General features: G+C 36.8%; 1 protein-coding gene across 6 annotated transcripts in view; it reads left to right on the forward strand.

Annotated features, from left to right (window-relative positions):
- LOC102231998 (protein 4.1-like) overlaps window positions 1-14837 on the forward strand; it is a 70877-nt gene extending 56040 nt beyond the window's left edge. For 5 of the 6 annotated variants that reach the window (XM_023344486.1, XM_023344489.1, XM_023344487.1 and 2 more), the window contains 4 exons: window positions 2572-2673; window positions 4431-4511; window positions 10378-10480; window positions 13034-14837. In XM_023344486.1, the coding sequence (XP_023200254.1) occupies window positions 2572-2673; window positions 4431-4511; window positions 10378-10476 (282 nt within the window). In that variant the 3' untranslated portion in view covers window positions 10477-10480; window positions 13034-14837. The remainder of the gene's footprint in view (window positions 1-2571; window positions 2674-4430; window positions 4512-10377; window positions 10481-13033) is intronic. The other variant, XM_023344491.1, reaches the window with a different exon arrangement.
- Window positions 14838-16008: the final 1171 nt, after the last annotated feature.

Consider the following 16008-nt stretch of genomic DNA (forward strand, 5'->3'; position numbering starts at 1 on the left):
CAATGCAGCCAAATCCCAACCTGAGGCTGAAGCTTTAATTCTCAACTCGATAGCAAAGTCAGTTACGGTTTGTTGTTTTTGTCTTACTGTCCACAATTTTCTATATAGGGTTGTGTGGTCAGACTCTTGACTAAATAGTTGTTTGAATTCCAGCAAAAAATCCTTAAATGAACAGCCCAAATTTCTTCTGGTCCTGAAAACGGGGCTCTGACCATTCTAGAGCTTTGAATGGTGAGAAGTGATCATTTTTATGTAATATTGGCATCATCATGAGGGAAACTTTAAGGTGATCAATTGAAAACTAGTGAGCATTGTAATGGAAACCCACCGAAACAATCTATATCACCTTCATATTTGTCTGGTGTAGGGCTAGGGTTAACTGATGTCACGGAAGGACAAGGGGGACAGCTGGAGAACCAGAACCATCTGAGAAACTGGCACAAAGTTGGAGGTTTCTGCTGGCTGTGGAGAAGGTTGCGGTGGTTGGAGATTCTGTTAGAGTTGAACTGATGTTGATTAGGGGTATCTTATTGTTCGCAAAGGGATCTTAGGATGGCATCGTGGGATTGAATGAGAGAATTCTGTTCTGCAAGCACAATCCTGAGGGTCTGCTGGGTCAACCTGGCCCCATTGTTATCTCATGGTTTTAGGCAAACTTTTGGCCCATATGCATAACACTCTCAGGGGGCAGATAAAAAGATTAATAAAGTGTATTGAATAACAATAAACTTATAAATTAACAATAAACAGGAATGGGAACACTGGAACAGAGTGGGAAAGCAGTGAGTACTTCGAACAACGGGGTAGAATGTAGATGAGAAATGAATATCTTACTCATAATGATAAGTCCATGAGGGGGAGACAGAAAGAGACTTGAATTGAACCTATGTGGGGGATCTTAGACCTGCTGGAGCAAGGGAGATCTTGTGTAGGACCAGAGGGCAGATGCAGAATGGTGGAGACCTTGGAGTATGGACAGGTTATGCAGTGCTTGAATCAAGGAAGAGGAGTGGAACATTGCCAGTCGTGACACATGAACCACAAGTTTTTCTCTGGAGTCTTGAGATCACGAGGAGCAACCAGAAAGACCAGAATCCAAGAAATCACCAGTGGAATTTTTACAGAAGAACACAAATAGGTAAGTCGAGGAGATATCAAAAGTAGCACATGGAACACAGTATCTTTGGGACATCAGAGGGCTCAGAGTATCATGTAGGCTAACCACTCAAGTTCTGAAGCACTGGCAACTAGCTCCTATTGTCCTTGGCCTGATGAGCCTAGTTGATTAGCAGGCGTGTGAGTTTACTCAGCAGGTCCAACCTCCACAGCAGCTTCCTGGCTCCCTCTGGTGGAAACAGACCCCAGCCTCCTAACAGGAATTTGGAGCAAGGAAGAGACATTCAACCAGGCTCATTAAGAAAAACTGAAAAAATGATTGAAGGTTTTATTAAAATATGGAAATGCATTGTGTACTCTTTTTTTTTTTTTGAAAAAATGTATAAAAATAAGACTTTGAAAAGTGTGAATAAAAAATGTTGCCAAATTAAGGTGAAATAGAAGGATCTGGTTGATACTAAGTAAAAAGCAACTTGCTTAAGGGAGCAAAGGCCTCAAGCAGAATCTTTAGAAGGACCCTGACTTATCCCTACGTCCCCTGATTCTTAACTCTGCATAATCAAAGGTCACGTCAACAAGTTGGAGAAAGGACTACACTGAAAATGAATTAAAAGTTGTTCCTTTCTCTGTTTCCCCCAACAATGGTCCTTGATGTTTCAGGTGTGTCCTTTCGTCAGCCAAACTAATTTCATTAGTGAAATTAGTTTGTCTGATTAACCACTAGATTAACACCCGTTAATCTGGTGGTAGATTAATGGGTGTTTGCTGAACTGCAATCAGCTGAAACAAGTGCATTAAAGCAGGGAAAAATATTAAACATGCAGGGCAGTTTGGCTTCAGGGCCAGGGTTAGGAAACACTGTCCTAAATAAACCATAGGTGTGTAAAAACAAATAGTTATATTTTGTGTGCAAAGCTTCTCTGCAGAAATGGTCACAATTTGTCTTAAGGTAGCTGATGAAATTTATTTTACTTGTTTTGCACAGGATGATTCTTGAAAATTTTGTATAAATAGCTGCATGTTAACAGTAGACACAAGTTTCATTAATAAATCAGTTGAGCTACAGTCCAAAGAAAATCACTAAACTAAATTAAACTAACATATTCCATCCATCCATCCATTTTCTAACACCCTTGTCCCTAGTGGGGTCAGGAGGTGCTGGTGTCTATCTCCAGCTAACATTCCGGGCGAGAGACGGGGTCACCCTGGACAGGTTGCCAGTCTGTCGCAGGGCAAACTAACATATTATTGTTACTAATAAAATACTGTTTTCATTGAAATCTTAGTTAATACACAGTAAGTGATGCCTTTAAACAAAACTAACTTTTCAAAACAACACAAGAATACAGTGTAAGAATAAGAAGTACTGTCTGAGACCAGCAGTCAAATTGTAGACACAAATGAGATCAGTATGATGGTCTTGAACAGTAAATAATCAATGCATTTCTCCGACAGCCTGTGGAAACCCTAGCAGAGAAGGATTCAGGAGTGCTGCTGAGTGCCCAGACTATCACCTCTGAGACTATCAGCACCACCACCACAACCCAGATCACTAAGGTCTGTGCATGTCACTAACAGGCAAACAGGCAATAACATCAACAGAATTCACTAAAACATGTTCTGGGTGACTCAATGACAACTTTTATTTATTTATTTATTTATTTATTTATTTATTTATTTTTCTAGTTTAGCTCAAAGTATAAATAGATTTCACAAAAAAATGCTTTAGAGATTCAAATAAGTCATTCATAAAAAAATTAGGTTCATAAATAACAATGCAGCCTGCATTCTTGACTAGAAAATGTTTCTTACATACAACACAAAAAATTGAATTGAGAGCGGTTATAAAATTGGATTTCTATTACAACTTAGATCCTGAAAGTATTTATCTGTTGTGTCAAACTTACATTTGATTGTGGTTGTTTATTTGAAAGATCTGATGGGAAATTCTAAAATACAGTTACATATTTCTTCAGCTTTTTGCCTTAGTCACATTTAATGTTTAAAATCATTAAGCTCACCAAACCGACTTTACTTTTTGAGCCCACTGTATGATCTCCTAAAGTAATTTAACCAAATTTATAATTACACTACTCTGAGTTTGTTTTCATTTGAACAATAAAAACAATATAATAACCACAGGTGTTTTGATAGCCCTACATCACCCTCCAAGCGTATTTGGCACCAAGATGAGGATGAACCAAATAAGGTTTGTCATACCATTAATCTGGAAAATGTCCACTTTGTTTTGGAAGAATATTCCATTTGCATTCCTTTTGCAGTGCAAATATTCTGCTTGTACTGGAAGACAACCAAACATAGCCCTTTATGGGACACAACAAATGTTGAATTCTGACACATATACTGTATATAAGATGAGAAAAATAATCAGCTACAGTGTTTCTACAGACAATTCATTTAGTGGTTGTATCTGTGCTGTTCTTGCAAAGAAAGATGTTACCTTGTTGCACTCAAAAATTCAGAGCATTAACACATTTAGTTTATTCTGCAAATGAAATCTTTACACAAACTTGCTTTAAAATATACAGTATATCTAAAAAATCTTACTCTTTATTATGGGTTGCACAGTGGACTTAATTTAAATTCACCAGTGCATAAAGAATCTGTGGGAAAAGCACATATACTGTATGATTTATTCTATTTATAAGCACAATTAAAACATTTACATTTCCTCCACATGTCTGCCTGACTTTGAGATGAAGTGTCTTTTATTTCCAAATAAAGTATGGGTTTTCTTATATACCAATATCTTTATACCCATTTTTATTATGTAAATATAAATGGATAATACACATCAACAGAAACTTTATCAATCTGACTTTCTTCATGAGTGATCAGATTTGTTTTAGTCAAAAAATGGAAAAGCAAAACCATAATTTTTCATAACATTTAAAAGTGGGTAAAATGGTTTTATTAAACATAAAAAAGGCCAATGAATTATGGAACCCATATACACAGGTTGCAGTCTGATGTAATAGACTGATACAAGTCTGTTAATTTTTAAATCTTAGTCAGCATAACTCTATTACCAACCTTTTCTTAAATTTACATCAGTAATAGGTACACAAAGCGTGATTAAGCATTTTTTACTGTTAGCTGTTTTCATGCAAATCTACAAATTCTTTAAAATACCTCATAAAAGTATTATGCTCCTGCTGGAAAAATTACATATCTACATTATGACCAGCGACTGAATTTTTATATCTTCAAAGAGACAATTTAGAGACACAATAAAGATGAATGTCTGTAAAAGTATATGTGTTTCAGTCTGTGTAAATTATCTGTTGTTGTAGACGGTGAAAGGAGGAATTTCTGAGACTCGAATTGAGAAGAGAATTGTCATCACTGGAGACACAGCAATTGATCATGACAAGGTAAAAATCATGAAAGAACAGATTGTAGTTTGAAAATGTAGAACAGAGTTTACTTGATATTTTCAGAAAGTGCAAAGAATGTTAGATCACAAATCACAACAGATTTCTGCTTTAGGTTCTAATATGAAATCTAAGCTAATTATGCTCATCCTTAAAGATGAATGCTTGTTTTGTTTGGCAAAGCCAAGATAAAGAAAGCCCACTAAAATACATATTTCAAAGACTGAATTTTAAATAAGTGAAATCTACAGGTCTTGATATATGTAAAGCAGGATATGGAGTAAGATCAGTAAGACCAGTAATTGAGTGGAAATCAGGAGCTTAAATACAGAGGCAGGGGTAAAAAATGTCAAAGAACCAAATGAACTAATAAGAAGAAATTTGTTACAGCTGTGTGTCTTGTCCACACTCCAGCTCATTGATGGTGGCGATAATACACCATCACAGTTGGTCTGCCAAATGCCTTAAAACAGAACAAGAAAAACAAAAAGCTGTGACAGGGAGAAAGCAGGAAAAACCAAAGATGGGAGACTAATTAACACAAAAGCCACTCAGACTCTAGAAAACAACAAAGACCTGACAATAATCCTAGAGAAAATAAATTCAACTAGAATTGCAAACCGTTACAATGGGTTCCTCACCCAACCCAGCAGGTCCATTCCCTTTACATCGCCCTTCCGCACGAACAACTCTGCACACATCTCCCAATGAACTTCCCTCGCCAACCTTGGTTCTCTGTGCGCGTCTACTGAATTGGCAATTTTTCAGGAGGGTTTTTTTTGTCCCGAAAGGTTTCAAATGCATGAGTCCTGAAAATAAATGTAGTGTTCCACCCAATGTGAGCCAGTGTCCTTTATTGATGTTCAGTGTCAGCTAAACTGTGTGTTGCATCCCTTCCTTCAAGGAATAGGCTGGTGTTTTATTTAAAGAGGATTTAGTGCAACAAAGTGTGAAACTGAAACAAGACAAAACACAGAAAAATACTTAGTACACAAAACTTACTGTGGTGGAAAAAACATTACTGGATACAACGGTTTATATAGTTCATTTAAACTTGGATTTCCCTGTAGATAAAGTTCAGACATGTTACTAGCCAAAATAAGTGTGGATTTGGCTCCACTTTAGTTATTCTATCTGTGGCCAGATAGCATAACTACGCTATGGTGGGAAGATAAACTCCAGGAGATTTAAGGTAGTCAGCGAGCCAAGGGTGGCAGACACAGGGAGCCAGATTCAGAATAAACAAATTATCTGTAGAATGGGCAAACTTAACATTTCTGTCCACCCCAAGGTCTCGACCGGTACATCTTTTATTTCCAATCATCCAAATTAGTTTGGTCGTTCCCATCGGCCCGAAAACTAGCAACTTCTCCAAAATCGATTCTATCAATTTTTAGCGAGTGAGTTTTAGCGTCCAAAGTTTGCCTACGAAAGAATTGCATCCAACTTGCACCTTTGTCTCACTGCACGTCAGTCTGAGTGTTCGCTAGTTTGGCTCAGTCCATCACAAATTTGTGCATATTGCCAGGTATCCACAAGCTCCAAACAGCAGAAATCCAGTTATCATAACTCCAAATAAATCCAGGATGAATCCCGCTGGGTATGTCCCAGCAGGACAAGAGGGGCTCTCCTGTGCCCAGTCTTCCTGTTCCTGAAAGTTTGATTAATTGCAGTTAATCAGATCCTTAATTTGTAGATTCGGAGGATGTTAAAAGAAAAGCCCCAAAAAAGCAGCATGAAAACAGAGCAAGAGAAGTTGGGGAAGAAAGGAAGGGAGAAGGAAACAGAGAAAAAAGTGTCCGCCTTCACCGAGAGCAGAGAGTACCACATACTCATTAATCTTCTTTCATCAACTTATGATCAGCTCAATCAAATAATAAGTTGCAAACTAAATAATAGACAACTTAGTAGCTTAGGTAACGTGGAAAATTAACAGCTACATAAACAATACTCATGTCTCCTTAGACGTCACGTGTTGGCATGTTTGTAGTTGTCGGTGCAAAGGAAATTGCAGAATAATTTACGGTTTCAAAATTATGGACAATTGAATTTCACAGTGATGTTCATAGCGATATTTAATTAATTAGTTCTAATTGGGCAAAAAATTAAACATTTGCTGTGATAACTTTTTTGTTTCTTCTTTCACATATATTGTAATAGGTTTTATTTGGCTCAGAGTTAATCCTTGAGGGTGAGATTGGTTTTGGATAATGCAATGTTCATGGCTCTCTGTTGAGAAATAGTCCAGAACAAAAACTTTTGCACAGTGACTCATCTGTTGGAGAATCTTTCTAGGAAACATTGCCCACATAAATTTTAACAATGGGTCTTGCAGTTTTGGAGTTATAAGGTGAAACACATTTTTTTTCCTACCGTAGCACCACCTACAGATGCGCATGCCTGAATATGTGTATCCAAGGATGTAGCTTTGTGTTGAAAGTTGGTGGGGATGCATTGTGAAGAAGAGGACTGTGGGGGTGGGAGGTGATAGGCTGAACAAATTTTCACATTCTTTATTGGCCACAGTTTATGCGACTGGAAAGCCTTTTTTAGTGCTAAGAAGGTCAAAACTTAAATGTGAATGCCATGCAGCCTTATTCAATAAGCTTGTCTTATTAATGGTACTTTTTGATAATAACCTTTTAGCAGGTGTTAAACATACTAACAGTTATAAAGATGCTAAAACATAGGGCGAGCTGGGGTGGCGCAGGGGCAAAGCATGACCCACGTATTGAGGCCTTAGTCCTCGTGGCGGTGGTCACAGGTTCGATTCCCGGCCTGGTGACATTTGCCGCATGTCTTCCCCCTCTCTCATTACCATGTTTCCTGTCAAACTACTTTCAAATAAAGGCCACTAGAGCCAACAAAACCTTAAAAAAAACATTACTGATAATAAAAAAAAAAAAAAAGTTAAAACATTAGTCATTATAATCTATATAAGGTGTTTCACTTGATGATGGAATTACTAAATATTGAACTTTTCAATCAAATTCTATTTTATGGAATGGGTCTGTATATTTGCTCAATGCTTTCTTACAGTTGAAAACAGTTACAAAATTCAGAAATATTTTCTGTGAAAAATTATCACAATAATATAGCTGCCATTTATTGCCTGATTTTATGACGTGCTCAAAAACATCAACAATTGTCCGTAACAGTCAAAATGTTACTAAAGAATTCAAAAAACGGAATAAATAACTTCTGTGTAAGCTAAATGAATCCTTGTCAGTACAAACTTCGTTGTTTTCAATCACGTGATTCTGATTCCACAGCTGACCCTGAATTGGCTGGCATGAAGCTGTGCCCTGCTGAATTACACATAGCAGATGAGATTTGAAGTGTCTTTAATATTGCAAACATATTTATTTACTGTCAAATTATACAATAAGACAGGTTTTAATTAATTTTTCATATTCTTTCCTGTCTCACCTGCGATTCTGCAGCTGTCCCTGGTTCTGTACGCTGCTGAAAAGCACATAACGTACAAATGTCAGTGATGCTAGTGGAACCACTTTCCAAGTCACAACTATGTCTTTGCTCTTGTCTATATTTTCACTGGGACTTTTTTGGGGCTGGTTGGGGAGTAGAGTGACCATCATTATTACTGAATTGCACATCACCTATTAGCCACTACAGCTAGTGACGTGTACCTGCAGATGCCATTGCTATGCATTGAGTCATGTCCACAAAACCCATACTGTTCTAATGCAGGATGAGCAGGAATCTGTCAAATGGTTGTAGCCCCCATATTTCTTATCCAGTTTCTATAAAATGTGGTTAAATTAAATCTGATAAAAGTGCTGATGTTTGGATATGTAAAATATGTATTCTCTCCAGATATAAAACTACTAACAGTTTCAATTCTGTCAAGAAGCAATGGAGAACAAAGCAAATTTCTCTTTTATAATGGCCAATAATTTAATCTAACTTTATTGCCACTGTAGGAGCCATGGTTTAAAATTTAACAAACTTTGGCTCCTATGCTTCATGAAATGTTTCATTCTATTTGATGATTGCTTTGAATATGAATAAATGATACAATTTGACCAGGGAAAAAACCCGTAGAAAAATAGATGGAAAACAACTTAAAACTAGTTGTTTTCTCTTTTTCTTCTCTTAGTTCATGTCAGCTTAATGTCACACGCAGACCCTTTGCCATGGCAACCGACAAAAACAGATCCAGGTGCCCACAGAGCAGAGATTACGTTCAAGTGTATCAGAAATTAACATTAAAAAACACAAAAACATTTTCCACACCGAAAGTACATAAACATACACACAAAAAAATATTCACTCCTTTACAATTTTATGTTTCTTGAATTTTCAGACTTAATGTTTATTTTGTAATCACTAATAAGTGATAGCCTGAACACTAGCGGTGGTTGATTATCTAATAAACACCTGCTCTAATGATAAAATGTCAGAAAGTAAATGTGTGGGTCGCCTTATTTTTGTGTTAACTGAACCGAAACACACCAAACTGTGACACAGGTATTAAGGTTGTCAAAGTAGTTAAGCCACTGAGGAGTAGTTAGCCTACTCCCCACTTTCTTTATACATTTTTTTAAGTTAAAACTTTTTCCTGACCTGTGAAATGTGGATCTCTTGGACCTTACCTTGCTGTCATAGCGTTGACAGTTAATAGTAAAACATTGTGTCCCTTTTTCAGATTTTTTGCTTGTGCCATTTTCCAGGTTGCCGATATTCCCAAAGCAATAGTGCATGTGGCGCTGGCGCACTGCTGCGCACGTTAAGTCACTAATATAGATCACTCAGTGAACTTGCCATTTACATTTTACAAAGGAATTTTAAAAAGTGGTCGTTCACTGGCTGTTAATGTTTGAACACAGTGTCCACAAATAGATGCAGGCATATTAAGGTAGAAAGGTGTATTAAATATTGGTGGGGACTGTCTCTGTCAGGCCGAAACAGGTGAGGGCATGTCCACACCAGTCCTTCAGAAAGTTATGCCTATGTGTGTATCTGAGTAGCGGTGTGGGTCCTGAAGCTGTATAAAAATTTTAATAAGTTACGCCCGGTCCCAATGCTCAGTGTGTACTCCCCTCTGTGAAGTGTGGAATCAGTCAAGTGCACATAAGGGTTCTAGTTTTCAGGTTTACAAGCATGTAAAACTGTGAGAATTGGGACAGTACAACCCTGTGTTATAACTTCGACATCCAAAATGGCGGCACTGGTCATTGTTTAGGCACTTGTGCTGCTAAAAAGTACAACTACAACAAAACAGATTATTTTAAATGTACAGTTTGCTTTCCTAAGTCATTGTTGGAGATATGTGTTTTGTTATGTCTTGTTGAATACAGAAAATTCTATGTAATCACACATGTTCAGTGAAACAAAATCTATTTCAATACTTTACTTTTGAAAACTGATTTAATTCTATTTTTGTTGACAGAGCTTGCTCAATTAACTTTGCCATATTTCCAAGATGGAAAAAAATGCACATTAAAATGTACTAATATTCAATTTAACAGTCTGCCTAATTTGACTAATTATAGACATGAGTTTTTTTAAACTCATATAACGATCTTTTTTATGCAGCTAAAAGTTTGTTTGGTATAAAGTGGAGCTAATGTGCTAACAAAGTCAAGTTGAGGATAAACGGCATATATAAAAAATATTTTTAAAAGTGCCTGAAATTTTTTCAGGCATTGAAAATTAAAAAGACTAATGGAACTAAAATGTCTTTTTAAAAATAAACTATGAATGTTGTGATGTGATAGTCCAAATATATCGTATTTACAGCACTGTTTAATTTTAACTTGGACACCAGAATTGTAATTTTAACATGAATTTTATATGTTGTGTTTTACTAATCCAGCTTTTTCTGTCTCATGTAACTCTTCAGGCTTTGGCTCAGGCTATTAAAGAGGCAAAGGAGCAGCACCCAGATATGTCTGTTACCAAAGTTGTTGTACACCAGGAAACAGAGATAACTCCAGATTAAGAAGGTATGTAAAGTATAAATACATAATGTTGGGCACTGACATTCTGAAAGAGTTAGAGTGGAGTCCCAGAGTGGACTCAGCCCTTAAGCATCCAAGTTAAAGTCCAGTCCTTTAGTTTTGTCATCTTTAAGACACATGCCCATTGCACTGTTTACAGTAGAGCCAGATTTTTAACTTATGACTTAAGACTTGGACAAAAACTTCAATTCCTCTATATAATTTACTGTGATCACGCAATTTTTGCCCTGTGTTTCAAATGCCTACATGCCCTATATTGCCAAAAGTATTTGCTCACCTGCCTTGCCTCACATATGAGTTTAACTGACATCCCATTACTAGTCCAGAGGGTTCAATATCATGTTGATCCACCCTTCGCAGCTAGAACAGCTTCAACTCTTCAGGGACGTCTGTCCACAAGGTTTAGGAGTGTTTATGGGGATTTTTGACCATTCTTCCAGAAGTGGATTTGTGAGGTCACATAGTGATGTTGGACAAGAAGGCCTGGCTCTCAGTCTCCGAGTCAAGTTCATCCACACCAGACCCTGCCATCCATGTCTTTAGTATTCAGAGTTCCTTTCACTGGAACTAAGGGTTGTTTTTCCAGCTCCTGAAAAACAACCCCACACCATGATCCCCCCTCCACCAAACTTTACACTTGGCACAATGCAGTCAGACAAGTACTGTTCTCCTGGCAACCGCCAAATCCAGACTCATCCATCAGAAGCGCGATTCATCACTCCATTGAATGCGCTTCCACTGCTCTAGAGTCCAGTGGCGGTGTGCTTTACACCACTGCATCTGACATTTTGCATTGCACTTGGTGATGCATGGGTTAGGATGCAGCTGGTCACCATAGAAACCCATTCCATGAAGATCTCTACGCACTGTTCTTGAGCTAATCTGAAGGCCACATGACGTTTGGAGGTCTGTAGTGATTGACTGCAGAAAGTTGGTGACCTCTTTGCACTATGCGCTTCAGCGTCCACTGACCCCGCTCCGTCTGTTTACATGGCCTAACACTTCATGGCTGAGTTGCTGACTTTCCCAAACACTTCCATTTTATTATAATACTGCTGACAGTTGACTGTGGAACATTTAGAAGTAAGGAAATTTCACAAGTGGATTTGTTGCACAGGTGGCATCCTATCACACTTCCACACTGGAATTTACCAAGCTCCTCAGAGCGACCCATTCTTTCACAAATGTTTGTAAAAACTGTCTGCATACCTCTGTGCTTAATTTTATACACCTGTAAAATTAAGCACCCAGTATTTGCTCACCCATCCAAATTATCAGAGTCAGGTGCTCCAGTCAAGAACATCTGATTCAGGTGATTTGGATGGGTGAGCAAATGCTTTTGGCAATATAGTGTATATTGCATTGGAGTTAACATAATGTGTTTACCTTTGCATTCACTTTATTTGAGAGGTCCTAGATACCTCAAGCCCTGAATGTCTCCCTAAAAGGTCCTTGAACACTAATGAAATGCATATTATAGCTGTAAAATATCTAAGGTGTAAATAAAAGGGGTATTTCAGGCATTTCACTAATGGATAATTTAGTCATGCCATTTCCCTGAAGTCATGTCATGCACTTCTGGGAAAGGAAATTTGATTTAGGTAGATACATTAACTTTCAAACAGAAACTCATGTAGACTTATTGAAGTATTAAAGACATCGACTGCAGATAAAACCACTGCTTGGTTGACTTGGTAGAGCACATGCACCATGTGCAGAGGCTGTAGTCCTCAACGAAGTTATAAATAATAATAATAATCATATTCAGAATCTTTATTGTCATTATAAAAATCATGTAATAAAATGACATAGCTTTATTACCAGGAGTAATAAAACCATGTAAATAAACCCAAGTTGTCTTGGGCTCTCATTGCTTTATGTCTTTCTTTCTATTTACAGCTCAATAAAAGCTTAAATAAAGACTTTTTTAAAGAGAAAATCGGAAAACATAACAGGAAAACCCTTTTTCCTATTATGCAAAAGATCTAAAGGGAAAGACCATGCCATAAAATAAAGAACATTACAGACAAACCTGAGCATACTCTTCATGAGATGATCATACAACATCAGAGTGTATTCAGTTAGAGGCTTCTTCAGAACCACTGTAATACTGACCACAACAAGAGCTCCTTCATTTACAACAACTTTTTAAATAACTATCTTACATGACATGCGTTACAACAATGTTTCATTTCCCTTTGAGTTGAATAATATATTTTTAATGGAAATGAAGATAAATGAAGAGCTTTTGCTTTCATGTGTTATTTTGTTGTACTTTGGTGCTCAATGTAGTTTTTAAGCTGCTGGTATACTAACATAGCACTTCTGCTAGGAAAATATTCAAACTGATGGAAGCTCACAGGTGTTGAAATAACATTTTCAACACATGTGTATGGAATATTTATGTTTTATCCTTCTGCAAAAATATATTATCTAATTCAGCTTACATTTATTTGGTGCTTCAGTTTTGAATGTAAAATCTGTTCAGCTCCACTAATATTTATCTCTCTCTTTTTTTCACACCCACAATGCTTCTAGCTGCACCACGGCTGACTCGGATGCCCTCCCTCTTTTCCTTATGTCTCCATCACAACATTTTACCTCAGCAACCACAGTCATCACATCCAGCTGCCCTGCTTTCGGCATGATAAACCAGACCTTGTCCGAGGGAAGAGGCCTCAGCGGGAAAATATGTTTTCCTCCAAAAGTTTGTGTATTGGTTGAAGGAGACAGTCACTAAAAAGTTCCCAAGTTTCCAGAATTCCCAACAACACCCTTTCTATTCCATTTTCTGCCTTCAGCGCATATCCTAAAGTTTTGAATAAAAATGAAATTCAAAAAATAAACTTTTTCATAGTTATAGGGGTATAATATTTGTGAATTTGTTTCTCTCCCATTTTGTGGAGATTTTAAGAAAAAAAACATTTAAGGACATTTGGTCTTTTAATCTTGAGAATCCTACTTTATTTTTCTACAGCTTTTCTTACCATCAAAATTGGTTACCAAAATCTTAAAAGTTAAAAGTTTTTTAACAAAGTTCTGAAACTGCACTGAACAAAGATTGTGAGATTCTACAAGTTGGGACTGGATCATTCCTCTCAAAGTTTTCGAATTAGTTGATACTTTCTGTACAGTAAATACTTTATTTTCCCTCTCAATGTGAAAAGATATTTTTCATTTTATGTACAAAAAGATTGATTTATCAAAGCAGGGCATTGAATTTGCTGGTGGAATTACTTGTTTCCCCCATTTGAAATTTGGCTTTGACATCCTTTGACTGTTTCAGTTGTTGTAGTGCTTGTGTCACACAAAAGATGTGGGGGTCATTAAGATCACAGTGTATTGAAACTACCTTCATTTATTTAATACCATCATTGTATTTTTAGTGTGTTTTATAGTTCAAATTTAGATTCAGAACAATGTTTGACTATAGATCATTCCTAGCTGTCAAATACACCTATTTCCCTTTTTATTGAGCAGTGTATAATTTCAGTATTTCTGAATTTCATTCACATTTACTCTTCTAAATGGACAGTGTATACTCTTTTGTAGTAATGACGCTATCAAAATAAAGACGTGAAAAGTTCAGAAACTGACACACATAACTATTATTAGTGCTCAAAACCGAAATGCTGATCGACCTGCCTTCAATGTCTTTGACCTTTTCAACAGTTTTTTTCAACAGTTTGTTTACTATCTTTGTCACTTCTATATGAGCACATAGTTTTCTCCAAATGTTTCCACAGAGTTTTGTTGGCAGAGGTGTGTAAAGATCAAGTAAAGCAAGAGAAAGGGGAAAACAGTTTGCCCAACAGTGTATAATGTCCACAGAAAAAAAATGGGTGATTACAGTAAAATGAGTTAGAACAAAACCCAAACAAGTAGTTTGAAAAGTAACAAACCAGCAAAACTTTGAAATCCAGGTCAGTTTTTATCACTCATGTTCTCCTTTTAAGAACAACCATTTTTACAGGAACTAAGACTAGAAGCATAACTGCATTTTTCTCAGTGTTACATTAATTGTTCAGCAACATATAAAACTGTTAGTTTAATTCAGGGGTACCAGAATGAGCCTCTTAATTTTGCACTGCCCAGTCAGATTAGACATATGTTGTTATCGGTATGACTTGTGATTTTGTCCATATTCGTACATGATGCTTTATTTCCTTACTCCATTTAGTATTGCATGTTAAAGTTACTTCACTTAGCTGTCTAATTCATCACTACACTTCTTTGTCTTATGGGCATTTTTAATATTTTCTTTAATGTGAATCCACACTTCAACACCAGATGAAGACTTGTAAAGAGCACCATGCATAAAATAAAGAACTTTGTAGGTATATACAGTTGTTTTGGTTTTCAATTATCATGAAATTCCTCTCTGCTTCTGTCACAAATACACAAAGAAGATTTTTTTTTAGTTGATGGAATGTCACAGTAGTATTGATTGAGAATTGTCTAAAGAACCTGATGATTACTAGAATAGAATAGAATAAGCGAAAGACGGATGAGGTATTCCCCCAATGGCATTTTAAAGGTGATTACATCCACAACACCAGAATTGTACAATGTCATCTCAACACTTTTGCTTGATTTGCTCCAAAAATCTGATCTCTTTATAAGGTCCATCCACCCACCCACCCACCCATCCATCCATCCATCCAGACTGTTGACACATAATTAAAGGAAAATTTTATTTCAACCAGATTAATATCCAAGTTACAGATCAGTATACTGATCTCTGAGTTGCACACAGACAGAATCTCCAAAGAACTTTGAATACAGTCGCTATTATAACATTTCCCAATATGTGGCTCTGACTTTTAGCACAGTCGTGGAATCCCATGGTCTAAAACTCCTGCATCAATAAAGCTTCATTGTTAGATTTTATTCTAATTAAAAGTCAGTTTTTAATTAGATATTTCATTTTGGGTTCAAATAAATAAGGAAGATCCAATTTAAACTTGCTTGTCCACATTAGTTCAGCTATCTTAGAATTGGTCAACTAAACCTATTTGCTAATCAAACCAAATGAGATTACTTGTAGTTGGGCCCATAGGTCTCCTTCCACCCACACTCCCTTTCTCTCATTTATCATGTATACAAAGCCACACCTTCTAAACGTATAGTTCTTAGGGGATCCAGACGTCTAAGATCTAAGATCCTCTGGGGTTTGTGCAATCAGAAAAAACCCACCCTTCCAAAATAAATGGGGGCGGGGGTCAGATAGCCTCAAAGAAATCTGACTCTGGAAAACTGACCAAGAAATCCCTTTTATTGCCAGTTTGGTCCCGTTTGAGTCATGCTAACAAATAAATACATTTTAGCTCAATCTACATATAGTGTAATATCTTACACTATAGATATGCTACAGCATATCTATAGTGTAAGATATTACTAAGATCAAGAAGTACGGCATCATTTTACAACCCTGCTGGGTTTCAACCAATGTGACTAATATCTCTCTCTCCTTCACTCCTTTCTCTCACACTCTCGCTGTATAGATATTGACA

Source organism: Xiphophorus maculatus, chromosome 13, assembly GCF_002775205.1.
Source record: "Xiphophorus maculatus strain JP 163 A chromosome 13, X_maculatus-5.0-male, whole genome shotgun sequence".
Classification (NCBI taxonomy): domain Eukaryota; kingdom Metazoa; phylum Chordata; class Actinopteri; order Cyprinodontiformes; family Poeciliidae; genus Xiphophorus; species Xiphophorus maculatus.